Consider the following 13,833-nt stretch of genomic DNA (forward strand, 5'->3'; position numbering starts at 1 on the left):
TGAGATGCCTTTCACACGGTTCACCTTTGCGCTCTGTTGCTAAGGCTACACTATTTGGGAAGGCGAGAAGAACAGTAATGCCTCAACAATATCTACTGCCGTCTTCGTACAGCGCTCCAGTGAGAGGACCGTTTAGGTGCCAGACCAGTCATGATCTTCTCTGGGGAAGAGACAGAAATGGAGATTTGACCCGGGGGAGCGTTGGTGAACTTTCTAATGTCCCAGGTGAGGAACACAAGCTCCTGGGTTACATTTAGACCAGCTAATAGATTTTATCTAGCAGGCGATATCACACGGGTGCAATCACTAGACGTGTCTTCTGAGATCAGCTCTGACGTACACAGCTAAATAAAGATGAGTACAGAAGGCAAAGTCTCACTGAATCACTTCGGTAGTGAGCAGGGGTGTGTGTGTGTGTGTGTGTGTGTGTGTGTGTGTGTGTGTGTGTGTGTGTGTGTGTGTGTGTGTGTGTGTGTGTGTGTGTGTGTGTGTGTACTTGTACAACTATCTTTCTGAGGACCACTTTGAGTTTTAGACCATTGGAGTGAGGACAAAGAGAGTAAAGTGAGGACCTCTTCTGAAACCTTTTTAAAGGCCTGTTTGAGGGTCAAGACTTGGTTTTAGGGATAAGGTTATAATTATGTTAAGGGTAGGTTTAGGGTAAGGGTTCGGGTTAGGCACTTAGTTGTAATGAGTAAGGTTAGGGTAAACTGTTAGAGATTGCATTGTGTCAATGAATGTCCTCATAAAGATAGATGTACAATAATCAGTGTGTGTGTGTGTGTGTGTGTGTGTTGATGCTGCTAATAATAAGCAGATTAAAACAGAGAGGATGTGCGGCAGGCCACAGGAACGTGAGTGCATCCACAAGACAGTCAGCATTGTTAAAAATATAGACAGGCACATGGATTGAAATGCTGGCGAGTGACAAACACACAGTCATATGCGCAAACACACACACACACAGAGAGAGAGAGAGAGAGAGAGAGAGAGAGAGAGAGAGAGAGAGAGAGAGAGAGAGAGAGAGAGAGAGAGAGAGAGACTCGCTTATTGTAAGTAATTAAATAAAAAGAAGTAATCTAAACCAGCTGAAATCTTTCTCGAGTTGCTTGCGGAATAACAGAACAGCAAAAAGAGAATTTCTCAGATACAAGGAAGTCCGGAAATGTCCTTGTAATAATATCTTGTCTCTCTTTGATTCTCAGCCATCAGTGTGAATAAAAGCAGAAATCCAGAATTCCACAAAGAGATGGTAACTTCACTGACTTCATCCAACGTCCTCTTCTCTCTCATCTCAAACTTTCATCTCATCAGAGAGTGTGTAAAGTCAAATATTCAATCCATGTCATCTTGAAATAAAATCAAGAGGCTTGATGAAAAAAAAGCAGTAAAAAAGACAGCAAATGCTAAAGATGAATGTAATAGCTGCATGAGGGCACTGGACTGGTTGAGGTAAAGTGAGATCGTTAAGAAGGGTCACTAAGCACTAAAGGTCACTGATGATTTTATACACATTTTCTGTGCTAATTTGGAGGGACAATGTTAATGGTTCTGCTTAGTAGTTTTAAATGAGCAATATAACAGAAGAGGCAACAGATATTTTCTTCCTTATTGTAACGTACTGTATATATCCGATAATTGATTATTATAAAATATTTTTTTTTAGGACAGGTACTATCCGTCGGTTGTTGATTGGATGGAGGCAGATGTCTGAAGAAAGAAAGAGACTGGGTTTAAGTGGACTAAATGATAGAAATACAGTATACGTCACCAGATAGAAGTCTTTCGTTTCACTAGAAAATTTAGTTTTGATAAAAAGGTATGTGGTAAAAAATTAAACATGCGTGGGTTAATAAGATCGTAACGTCGTCATGAAACAGAAGTTGCAATAGTCTTTCCTTCCATATTGTGACTTTCTTCCCAGGACTCCATCCAAGAAGAGATTTCAATGGGACCTTCCCGGTAAAAGAAAGGATAAATACAAAGTTCCGTCGTGAAACTCTAGATGGCGCAGGCTGATCGGTCCTTAATTCAACCTGCTTGCAATCACATCATTCTCTATAGGGCATAGCTGATTGGTTCCTGCTGTATCAGTAGCCAATGAGCTCACTGCTCAACCTTAAAATAATTGGTTAGCAGCATTTGCCTTAGCAGTGAACGCTTACAGAAACCCCCCATCTTCCCCAGCTCCACCTGTATACATCTGCTACAGGAAGTGTGTGTATGCTCTATTGTACAGCCGCAGCATGCTTTACTTGCTCAAAGCAGCGTGATGTGTATGCATTGGCAGAAGCAAGTCCCGTACTTGCTCCGCAACAGCGAAGCAGATCTATTCTGAAAAGACCCAATATATTAACATTGTCATACCCATTACCATGACACTCTAAGAGGTTGACCTAAAGGTTGACTAAATTAAATTCTAACAGATTTAAAATGTATAGTCTTGCTCTCACAGGATATCAGACCAAAATATTGATGATTCCTGTCCAATCGGTTTTTGTCCAATAAGATTCTCTTTAGAATAAGAATGTTCCTCCCCAAGAAGCAAACAACAAGAAGCAAATAATGGTTCATGGATGTGTAAGAATATAAAAAATGCATCCTGTTTTGGCAAGATGCAGGAATACATGAAAATGCACTTGTAAAATAATTTCATGGGGTCTTCGAACATGATAATCTAATCTCAAAGTACTACACTCATATTGCTATCTGAAAAAAATGCAGTGAAGCGTCAAAATAAATATTTTACCCAAACCGAATTTAAAGTTTTCATTGAGCCTCTTTCTTTTCATTGGGTAGGCTAATTGAACTCAATATGCTGTTCAGGGTGTCGAGCTCTCAGGTGATAAATAAAACCAGTAGTGGTAAAGTTATTCGGCAACAAGACATATCTCATCAATTTTTACATATCACTATTTTAGCATCCTTTTTGGCTATGATGAAGTGCATCCACCCTTCTGAGATGTTCACCTGTACTAGCTCATCTAAATTGTGTGCATGAAATAGACATGCTGACATGATCATAACGCACCATCGGAGAAGCACTTATTATTAAACGTCACTGTTTCGTCAATGGTTTTCTGCCCTCTAAAACCAATTCAGTCGAAAGCGGAAAAATAAAATAAAAATTATTTTACTGCATCACTAAAACATTTTCAAATGAATCAAAATGCGGACGGAAAGAAGACAACTGTATGAATCATTGGTGTTTTAATTCGGCAGGTTTCCATGCAGTTCTGCAGCCGCAGATTCCGCTTGGTCCAGTCTTTGGCCATTTAACAGCATGATTTGGGAAAAAAGGTTGACTGGAAATGAGCGTGACCTGACAGACCAGCACAAAACTCCAGCGGAGGTGAGCATTTTGCCAGGAAACACAGCTTCCTGAGATCATGTGTGCGCTTTATTCCCATCTAATGCAAATCACAAGCTTCCCCTGAGCTTCAGAGCAACAAGCTTCACCTTAGACTTCAGGAAGTTTACAGCAAAACACATGTACAACTGATTGCGGCGTTCTTCCCCCATGAACATTCAATTTAAAACTCATGTACGGTGTTTTGTTGTCGACCGTTTCATCAAGTCTAAAGCCAGGCCAGCTCTGTCTGTGCCAACTGTTACACATGGAGTTTGGAATGTCAACAAAGTACTAAACTAATTTGTCTTTTGTGATGGTAATCTGTTTGACCAGTAAATACTGGCTGCGCTGAAGAAGCAGGATTCTCTACATGCATGCAGATTTCTTCTTAATCTAAAGCTGCATTAAGCCTTATTAAATATTGCTTAAAACTTCAACATAGAGTCATCATTATGCAACACGCTCCATCCTCACATTACAAGCGGACACGCACGAACGCACACACAGACGGTGCGCTACGGTTGGCTGATACATGTTATTTCAAATTGATTATAGGGTTAAATTGTGGTACAAATTATATTTAGGCTTCTGAAAACGGAACAGAAATAGTTGATATGTTGTGCAGAACTGAACTATTGGACAGTGTTTGTGATTATGCATTACTCGGATGTCTTCAGCTGCCGCGTCAGAGGATTGTGTACAGTGCAGGACGGTTTTAGCCGTCACAGTGTGGGTGCCACGTGCATGCCGAGAGACGAGGAGGATGCTGGGTAAGAGGATTGGAACAGGGAGCCGGCACGTGCGCCCCAGACTGACTGACCTCTGACCTCGACACTGACACAGACCCTCCCATGGGCTTTCTTCAAGCACACACACAGACACATTGGGGAAATACACACCTACACATTCACTCACCCCAGGGGTCTAAATGCGCCATATATAAAGATGATGCAACAAAGTGAAATATCTATCCATTCAGACACAAACCTCTAAGGAAATGCACAGTAAAGGCGGATCCCGAATAGGAATCACATTTTGCACCTAACATCTGATATGTAGTTCATCATACATAAGCTCAAATCCAATACAAACGCAGCAGAACACAGAGTGTGACCTTTAAAATGGATCTCCATTATTCAGAACAAGCAGCGGTTACTCTAATTAAAATGTTATGTCAAATAAACAGTCATTACCAGCCATCTGCCTAGCACTATAAACTGTAACATGTTCATTATCATACACAATAGCTGACCCCAGGTAACCCCAAGCTGCTCTCAACATGTCATACTTCACTTAGAGAGCGCATGGAAGCAGGTCAACGCATTCAGCCCCCACAGGCATATTTAAGACTACTAAATGAAGCATTCAAAATAAACTGCTTTAATGTGTGATAATGGTTTATAAAAGCAAATCTGAGGCGTTTCTTACATTAACGGCGTGGACAAACAAGGTTGTATACGCGTTAAGATTCCACCGTTTAAATTAAGCTACGTTTTATATATCACTTATTTTATGCGTCTGATTTAAAAAGCAAGATTCGAGAAGGTTTGATCAGCCGCAAACAGTTTGAAAAGGTAAACAAACAAGTTCCAGCCTACGATTTCTATTTCCTTCAAGAAACTGCAGACCACCGGGATTTGTCTCGAGATAATCCACTTAGATTACCACGGCTCTGTTTTTAAACGGCACACGAAGGGAAAAAAATGGGTCATATAAACCCACGAGTAACTCATAGGCCAGGGTTCCCTCAGAAATGCCATTCGTGTGATGGTAATGCTTAATTGTATTACATTCACATTCGAGCTCTGCCTTTTTCATTGGTGAGTAATAACCTTTCAGAGATGATTTAATGAGGTTGCTCCGGAATGGGTAATTCCATGTAAATCCCAGATATTACTGCTGAAATTCAATTTGATAAGACTCGGCCTTCTCGTCCAATCCCAGCAAGATAGCGCAGGCAATTTAGCCGTGCAATCAGATTGTCTAATTCCCTGACACATCATTGTTCCAGATCATTTCCATATTTTGCTAGTTATAGGCATAATTAGTGCTGCATCAACAGGACGGAGGAAAACCAAACATCCTCCCTACCTCCACCACCCACAAACACACGCACCCGCACAAGACACACACACACGCAGATCAATTGGCATAGAGATAACATTTTGTTTCGTGCAATAGCACCCATCCGTAAACTTGCCACCTTACATGGCAACCGGTCTCCAGGGTGATGCTACAAAGAGCCGGGGTTCAGCAGCCCATAAAGCTGTCATGTGCGTGCACATCACAATAGCGGCACACACAGAGACCTCAGATATAACAACATCCATCAATCACGTTCAAGGGATAAAGAGTCCATTGTGACTCTAATCAAGCCTTTTCACCTGATAAATATCTAAGAAAATGCTACTACAGATTTTTATAATTAACAATAATTTCTTAATTGTTAATAAAATGTACATCACCTAAACTGTCAAGAAAAAGTCTGCGCAAACAAACAAATAAACAAATGACACCCTGCTTATTAAAAAAAAAAATTGTGTCATAAAATACCTGTAATATACAGAATTTTAGAAGGATAGCACTATAACAGAAAATAGTTATAGTAATAGATGCAAAAAAAACGTTGCACTTCACAATGACAAAATAATCCACAACATCAACATGTTCCAAAATTACACAACAGAAATAAGCGTGTGCAACTTTCGGAATCTGCACTGCACGTCATCTTGATGCTGAATAATGTGTATTATGCTTTGTGTCTGTGGAGTCAGCAAACACGCAGTAAAAACAAGGGCCCAAACAAGCACAAACTGATACAGATGGAAAATTATTTGAAACATTTTTGGAAGCAAAAGAGGAAGTGGAGCGAGTTCAGTAGAGTTTCACACACATCTTTGGAAAGAGGGGAGAGATTTGAGAGAGCCCGTGGCTGAAGGGGTTTGTGTGTGTAAAATGATCTTTGGCCCATCTGTTTGTTTCACTACCACCCCTGAACACCCCCCCCCCCCCTCTCTCACTCTCTCTCTCTCTCTCTCTCCCTTCTCACTCTCCTCTGCAAAAATGCAGTGTGCCATTGGAAGAAGCCAGTGGCTTTTCTGCTAGCTAGAAGACAGTCTTTTGTGATGGAAAACTGTACTGATGGTGTGACTTCCACCCTGGGGGAGGGTCAACTCCTGAAGACAGTCACACCACAGGAAGATTCAGAAATTGGGGACAGATGTGAGAGCAGCAGCAGCAGCAGCAAAAAAAAAAAAATATATATATATATATACATATATAAAAATCATATATATATTAACTTATAATAATAATAATATATACAATTAATTGTGTATAATCTTACATTATTATATTATTGGTCGGTGTAATTGTGCAGTCAATTCATGAACAAATGACTAATTAATGAATAGATAAAAAAAGACACGTGTGAATCATTCTGACAAATTCTTTAGTGAATCTAACTCACTGAACGGCAAGTCATCATGATTTTCATTTTTAACTCAAAAAGAACCATAAATATTTTCTTATATAATAAATAATATTAAATAATTTTTAATGTATATTTTCCAAAAAGTCATAAAAAAAGTATACTTTTATTCAGCAAGGACGTCTTTAATTATTAAAAAGTGACAGTAAAGACATTTATAATGTTACAAAAAAATTATATTTCAAATAAATGCTGTTCTTTTGACGTTTCTTTCATCAAAGAATCCTGAACAAAAATGTATCCGTGTTTCCACAAAAATATTAGGCAGCACAACTGTTTTCAACATCGATTATAATAAGAAATGTTTCTTGAGCATCAAATCAGCGTATTGGAATGATCTTTGAAGGAAGACTGGAGTAATGATGCTCAAAATTCAGCTTTGCCATAACAGGAATAAATTACACTTTTAAATATATTATAATAGAAAATAGTTATTTTTAATTGTAATAATATATCACATTATTACAGGTTTTACTGCATTTCTGATCAAATGAATGCAGCTTTGGTGAGCATAAGAGACAATATAGATTTATTAAATACACGACAACACCCTCACCCATCTCTGGCACTTCCTGTGGTGACTTGCCTTCAGAGAGAAGCGTCTGATCGGTCCACACATTGCTAAATGGATTGATGACAGAAAGACGGGTGAGAAAGAGAAACGGGTTGGATACTCACCCATTATGCTGGAGCTCATGAAAGGTGTTGGGGACAATCCTTCATGGGACACTAATCGACTGTCACTCAAGTGATCAGCATAATGAGTGCTGTCTCCAAACCCCTGGGGGAAAGAGATCACAGCATTAAACACATTATTAGCTGGACCTGCTAATTGAGTGCTATGACACTCCTCTAATTACTGGGGGAAAAGAGGGGAGCACAAATGGTCAACTGTCCCCCGAAACGATCGATATTTCTCCACTCTCCTCATTAAAAAACACTTTCTTCAAAGTCTTTGATGAATTTCATTAAAAGGGCAAACAAAAGAACTGAAGAGAAGATAGCGCTTGTGCTCCGATTGTGTAATTGTAATAAAGTTAATGGTGCACAAACAACAACAAAAAACTCCATGTCACATTAAAATGGTTTATTTGATCCCATTCTCTTTAATGTGAACACACTGCCATTCTATATAGTGATATAACAATAATTCAGGCATTATTTTTATTTGATTTCTAAGCATTAAAAATGATTAAATGCACTGTGTTTTGATTATTATTAAGATCAGTGTCACTACTAGCGCACATCTTTAGAGATGCTGTTAGAAGTTTCTAGCTCGGTTGTGAATGCCGTTGCTAGGCAACATTTTTGTTTTTGTGTGGCAATCCTACTTTTTGTTGATATTTTTATGTTGTACATTGTTAAAAAAAAAAAAGTGCTAGACTGGTAAGGATTTGTGTGCATGCAAAACGGCGGTACTATGCATCAGAAAATGACATAAAACTGATGAAGTGAGGCGTTTACTAGAGCTCGACACAGATCAGGTCTTTATGCCAAAAGCCTGCTTGTACTTAAAAAAGTAGAATAAATAAGTCAGGTTCTCTTCTCTTCAGCTGAGGTCTGCCCTTTCATGACCGTTATCAGCTTTGGGGGGCTTAGGTCTAAATATCGGTCACAGTGTGGGCCTTTAAAACTCAGAGTCCCCCCCAATAAAGACACTCTGTGGCTGTGTTAATCCTGGAGCTGGTGAAAATCCGCCTGGCGCTACAGTCAAATGTGTCCCCCAAACCATATTAACTCTCTCCTGAGGGGCCTACAGCTGCCGGCTGTCCATTACTCTGGGCTTTTCCTTCTCTGCTTTCAAAAATATATATATCATGGACTATTACTATCAGTGTTTGTGTGTCTGTTTTCCAAACGGATGAAGATTGAGTAATTTCAAAGGCAGTGGAGTGTAGTGTGGGGCAGAATCGATGCGGAGAGGTTCCCTATCGTGTCCCTGCCGCTTGTGTTAATAACGCTATGAACTGCCTGACTAATAGCTTCTCCCCTGAAGAGACACAGTGGGAGGGGGTGGGAGGCAAAAACAAGCCCCAGAACTGCACTGTGCTCCCCGGCAATTTGGTAAGCATGATTTAGTAAGCTTTCCAACTAAAGGACAGTGCACAGATGCAGGCACAAATACAATTAAAAGGATAGCTCACCAAAAAATTCTGTCATCAGTAACTTGCCCTCATGTTATTCCAAAACCTTCAGAACACAAATGAAGATATTTTTAATGAAACCTGAGAGATTACTGTCCCTCCATTTAAAGTCCATACCACCAAAACTTTCAAGCTTCAAAAAGTTCATAAAGACGTTGTGAATTATAGTCCATACAAATCGAGCAGTTTAATCCAAGTAGAGGTGGGGACTGCGACCAAAATCGTATTTCGCGACATTTCACAATAAAGACATATATCACAATATATTCATACTGTTACTTTGTTTGTTTTGTTATTAAAAATAAGAACAGAGAAGCAAATTACAAACAATAGGACAAATAAAATAGACAAAGATACAAATAAAAAACTAAGCTTTTCAGGTACAGTAGGTTTATTTAATTTAATAATTAATACTTGAGATGTTAATTTAGTTGTTTTTTTTCCTAACCGACAACCGAAGCTTGTTAACTGATCACTAACCGTTAACCAACAAGATTCTTAAATTAGAATTCAATTAAATTAGAATGAATAAGTGTCTGTGACCCATTAAAATATCAGGGATCTGTTTTCCAGAGGAGAACCTGAGGATTCACACATCGTCACGTAACGCACCTGCAGCACTTCTGAGAATGGAGAAAAATAGAATAAAATCATATATATATATATATATATATATATATATAAAAGGAATAAATATATTCCACTTAAATAATTAACAGATTAACAAAACGAAAGAAAAAAAGAAGTGTGCTACAAGTAGTAGGCTATATGCTGAGTTTCGGTTCATTTTTGTGAACGCCCTCCAAAAACAAGTTAATGGAAAGGAAACCTTTTATTTTTAATTCTTGTTCAGTTCTGAATACCGTTAAATTGAAAGGATTTATTGTGGAGTGAGGGGAACTAAAATAGCCTATAGCTATGTTTATAGTACTTGTTATAGTTTGGAAACATTTCACTTTATTTACCATTAATGTACATTAATGAAATAATAAAATGCAACTTCTACGCAAATTATCCGTTTTTTTCCCCCTTTTAAAAACCCAATTTTTCATGTATAACGGGGTTTTTTTTAAACATGCAGCAAGAATGCAGCAATGAAAAATTGCTTTTTAAACTATTTAACCAATAGTATTAATTGGTCAAAATTCGTAATGTTGGTTAACAGGTAACCAGTTTATTATGAGCATCCCTAATTAGTACTACAGAAATTGAACGTCAAATGTGCAAGCCCCACATTGAGATCACGGCTTTTGGCACTTCATAACTATTTTTAACATCGTGCATGTCTTGATTTTTATTTTCTTATTCGTGCAAGCTTATTTATCACTCTCAATAACTTCAATAACTTCAAATAGTTCTATACTATGCGGAAATATTTACATATTACAATATTTACAATATTGAGTGCGATATCAACGATATAGGTCTCTAACCATGGACCCTTCATATCGTTGTCAATATATATCCGTCATTTCCACCCATGCGAAAATACAAGTCTTGTTTTATATTATTAACAGATTTAATTTAGGCTTTTATTCACATAAAAGCACTGATCAATGTTCATAGAGCTCATCAAATATGGTAAACACAGAAGTTCAACTACTTGCTTATCGTGCGAGAACAAACCTCGCTGGTTCTTGTGGAAAAGCTCAATTGTGTTTATAATACGTTTGGAATGATACGAGGGCAAGTAAATTTTAAATCGAACTATCCCTTTAACCTCTTTATTATCCATATTTTCCTTCCTGGCCTTTCGAGAATGCCCAATGTCATCTGCCAGAGTGTCGGAAAAGGACAGTGGATGGGAAGATGAGACGTTGAGGCGATCGGTAAGCGCATTAGATCATCAATCACTGCTGCCTTGTGATCTCTGAATGCACGGCTTGTTGTGCATGCTCTCGCTGTCACCGGCGAATGGTTAGTCTGTTTTAAATAGCTAGCACGTTGCAAACCAGCACTCCGTTCAAGAAAAAAAATATCTCAGATGCTCCTTCGCATCCCAGGTGAATGCCCTGGTGCCGTTTTAAGGCGTCGGGGATGGGTGATAGTGGCGTGATGGACGGGAGCGAGGCATTACGGGACAGCGGGGTGCGCGGCAGAGGTGGTTGGGCTGTCAGATGGGAGGCCTGAAGCCACGGCTGCCCAGGATGTGATGCCTGGCTGTGGGCCAAGGTCAGCTAGCCGGGGCTCCAGTCTGTTCACAGTCCACTAATCACACGCGTACAGAGAGGGAGAAGGAGGGAGAGAGAGTCGCTTTTGTGAAAAAGAGCCTGCTTAAAATGGTTCACAGTTTCCATGCGAGAGAACAAGGAAAACGTTAGTCGATAGGATTCTGTGTTCTTTGCAGGAAACACAGAAATACAGAAAAGCCGTAGCCTCTATTTAGTTATCGGATAGGACATCTGAGTGCAGCGAGACTGTGAAAAAGTAATGGGACGGATGAAGACGCAGATTAAATCTTTAGCAGGAACTTCACAGCAACCAGCTGCAGCTCTGTTGAAGCTCTTGTGGCTTTTTAAGGGTAAACCACAAAAACAACAACTGTGTTATAGATTCTCACGATAAGATCAAACCTAAGACAATCGCTTTCTAACTTTGCTGTTAGCCATGAGCAATAGACACTTCTGCGATTCAATTAATATCAAGAAGTAAGTCTGAACAGTAACTTGAGAGCGTTACAGCTAGAATACGCTACACAACTTTACAAATCTGTTCAGATTTTAAACGCAAGTCAACATACACTTGCTGTCTTTGTAAATGGTTACAGAACAACGTAATGACTGAGGGTCACACCAGACTTTAAAAGTTTTTCCGAACACAACAAACTCACACAAAAACATGACTTTGTTTCTAGGAGACGTGTGACAAATGAAAACAATATGTGTTCTTAAATCGGCTCAGCTCGAGTCTGTGCCCATCATACACCATGAGATTTTCTGGCTCTGACTTTGAGCAACTAGCACAGACACGTCCAGGATAAAAATCGGAGCAAAATTCTGGGCAAAAGTTGTATTGTAAAAGTGTATTCCAGACTTAAAATTTTATAACTGTTTAACACACATACTTTGTGATTTTAATTCTGTCCGAATTGAAGCCATCTGTGTTTTTCTCAAAAAAAAAAAAAAGATTACTTGCAAATTACTTGCTGGTTTTCGTCTAACTCTGGGGTCCTGTGAGAAATCTAATCATGTCCGGATAGGAAAGTCTATGATTACCGTATATCATTTTTTCACAATGCTTTTCCTCATTTAATTTGACCTTTGTCAAAAACCATAACTAAACAAAAATGTCTTGTTGCGCTGCCTGGTGCACATTCATTATGCATTGATTGAATGTGAGTAAAACAACAGTTGGTGGTCTGAGTACAGCTGACATCCAATCTGATGTTAAAGAAAAGTTGTTGTTTTTTTAAATCCGGAGAGTCTGATCATGAACAGACCAGTTCAGAGTGGCCACAATATACAGGAATGATCTTCATTTGATTACATTCCCTTTAATACCTTCTCTTAATTATATACATTACCATTAAAATGTTTGGGGGTCTGCAAGATGTAAATGTTTCTGGAATGACTCACCAAGGCTGCACTTATATGATCAAAAATGCAGTAAAAACTGTCACATTGTGATTATTGTAGTATTAAAATGTAACTTTTCTCTATTTGAAAATATCATATGATGATTTGCAGTTCAATAAACATTTCTTATTATTGTCAATCAATAATGTCTGTTAATAATGTTGAACTAATCCTGTCTGAATAGTGTCAAACTAAAGTTTAGAGGAAACTTCAACATTCTGTGGCCTAAAGTGTGCCATGCAGCATTGGATACGGATTCATCACTATAAGGGGAAAGGTTATGGCCATTTGTGCAAATAAGTGAGGCAAATTTTCTTTGCTGAAGGCACTGGCCTGGAAATTATGATGATTATATTGTAGGTTAAACGCTTAGTAAATGATAAACACTTATGCTAATGTCTCTTTGGAAAAGCAAGCACTCAGACACACACAGTATTTTAGTATAGTTAAACACTTAGATTGTGTTTATCTGATGCGTGTGTGTGTGTGTGTGCGTGTGTGTGTGTGTGTGTGTGGAGGTGCAAACAGCTGTCTTCTGATCCCATCCCCAGCAATGTCACAACTACTAATTTCCATGCTCCTAGAGCAAAGATATCTCATGCGTCTCCGTCTTATAATTCAAATCAGGCCATGGGCGCAGCCATCGCCTATAGAAGTGCTGAGGGGAAGGGCATCGGAAATAAACAAGACAATGTGGTGTGAGAGCCTCTGACATTTGACTGATTTCTGATAGGAAGTGACAGGAGATTGACATGAAATGAAATTCATACAGGGCACCCTGAACACACCACCGTGGAAAAGACAAACAAACAAATAGGAAGCGAGATATCTGCACTGGGGTTGCACCGTAAAATAAAAATCACAACCATGGTTGATTTTTTTTTCTCTTATTTTGATGAGGTGAATTTCATTTGCATGCATGAAAATCAATCTGATTCTGAGCTTATGGTACGTCTGAAATGCATCAATGCTCCCTGCACCAACTGGGTTCAGCCACAGACACCGAGCATGGAAAAACTTCAACCATTTGTTATTTGTCATGAGTACTATAATCATAACGTCAAGTAGGCTCCATGTGCACTTTCATCTGTCTCTTCTAACAAACCGAATAAACAAAAACATTTCCTTTTTTAATTTTGCAGGACAAAAATATATTTTCTTTAGTGTGTTATTTGAGTGGAGCAGCTGCTCTATAATGCTTCTCAATAGTCATTAAGAAAAAATAGAGAAAAGCCGGAGATTTTTTAAAAAGAATGGCACTAAGGAAAAACA

At 38.8% G+C, this 13,833-nt stretch overlaps 1 protein-coding gene across 4 annotated transcripts in view; it reads right to left on the bottom strand.

The window, feature by feature from the left end:
* tcf12 (transcription factor 12) overlaps window positions 1-13,833 on the bottom strand; it is a 106,701-nt gene that overhangs the window by 65,762 nt on the left and 27,106 nt on the right. For all 4 annotated transcript variants that reach the window (XM_079584694.1, XM_079584692.1, XM_079584693.1 and 1 more), the window contains exon 5: window positions 7,521-7,623. In XM_079584694.1, the coding sequence (XP_079440820.1) occupies window positions 7,521-7,623 (103 nt within the window). The remainder of the gene's footprint in view (window positions 1-7,520; window positions 7,624-13,833) is intronic.

Source organism: Phoxinus phoxinus, assembly GCF_949152265.1.
Source record: "Phoxinus phoxinus genome assembly, chromosome: 2".
NCBI classification, from domain to species: Eukaryota; Metazoa; Chordata; class Actinopteri; order Cypriniformes; family Leuciscidae; genus Phoxinus; species Phoxinus phoxinus.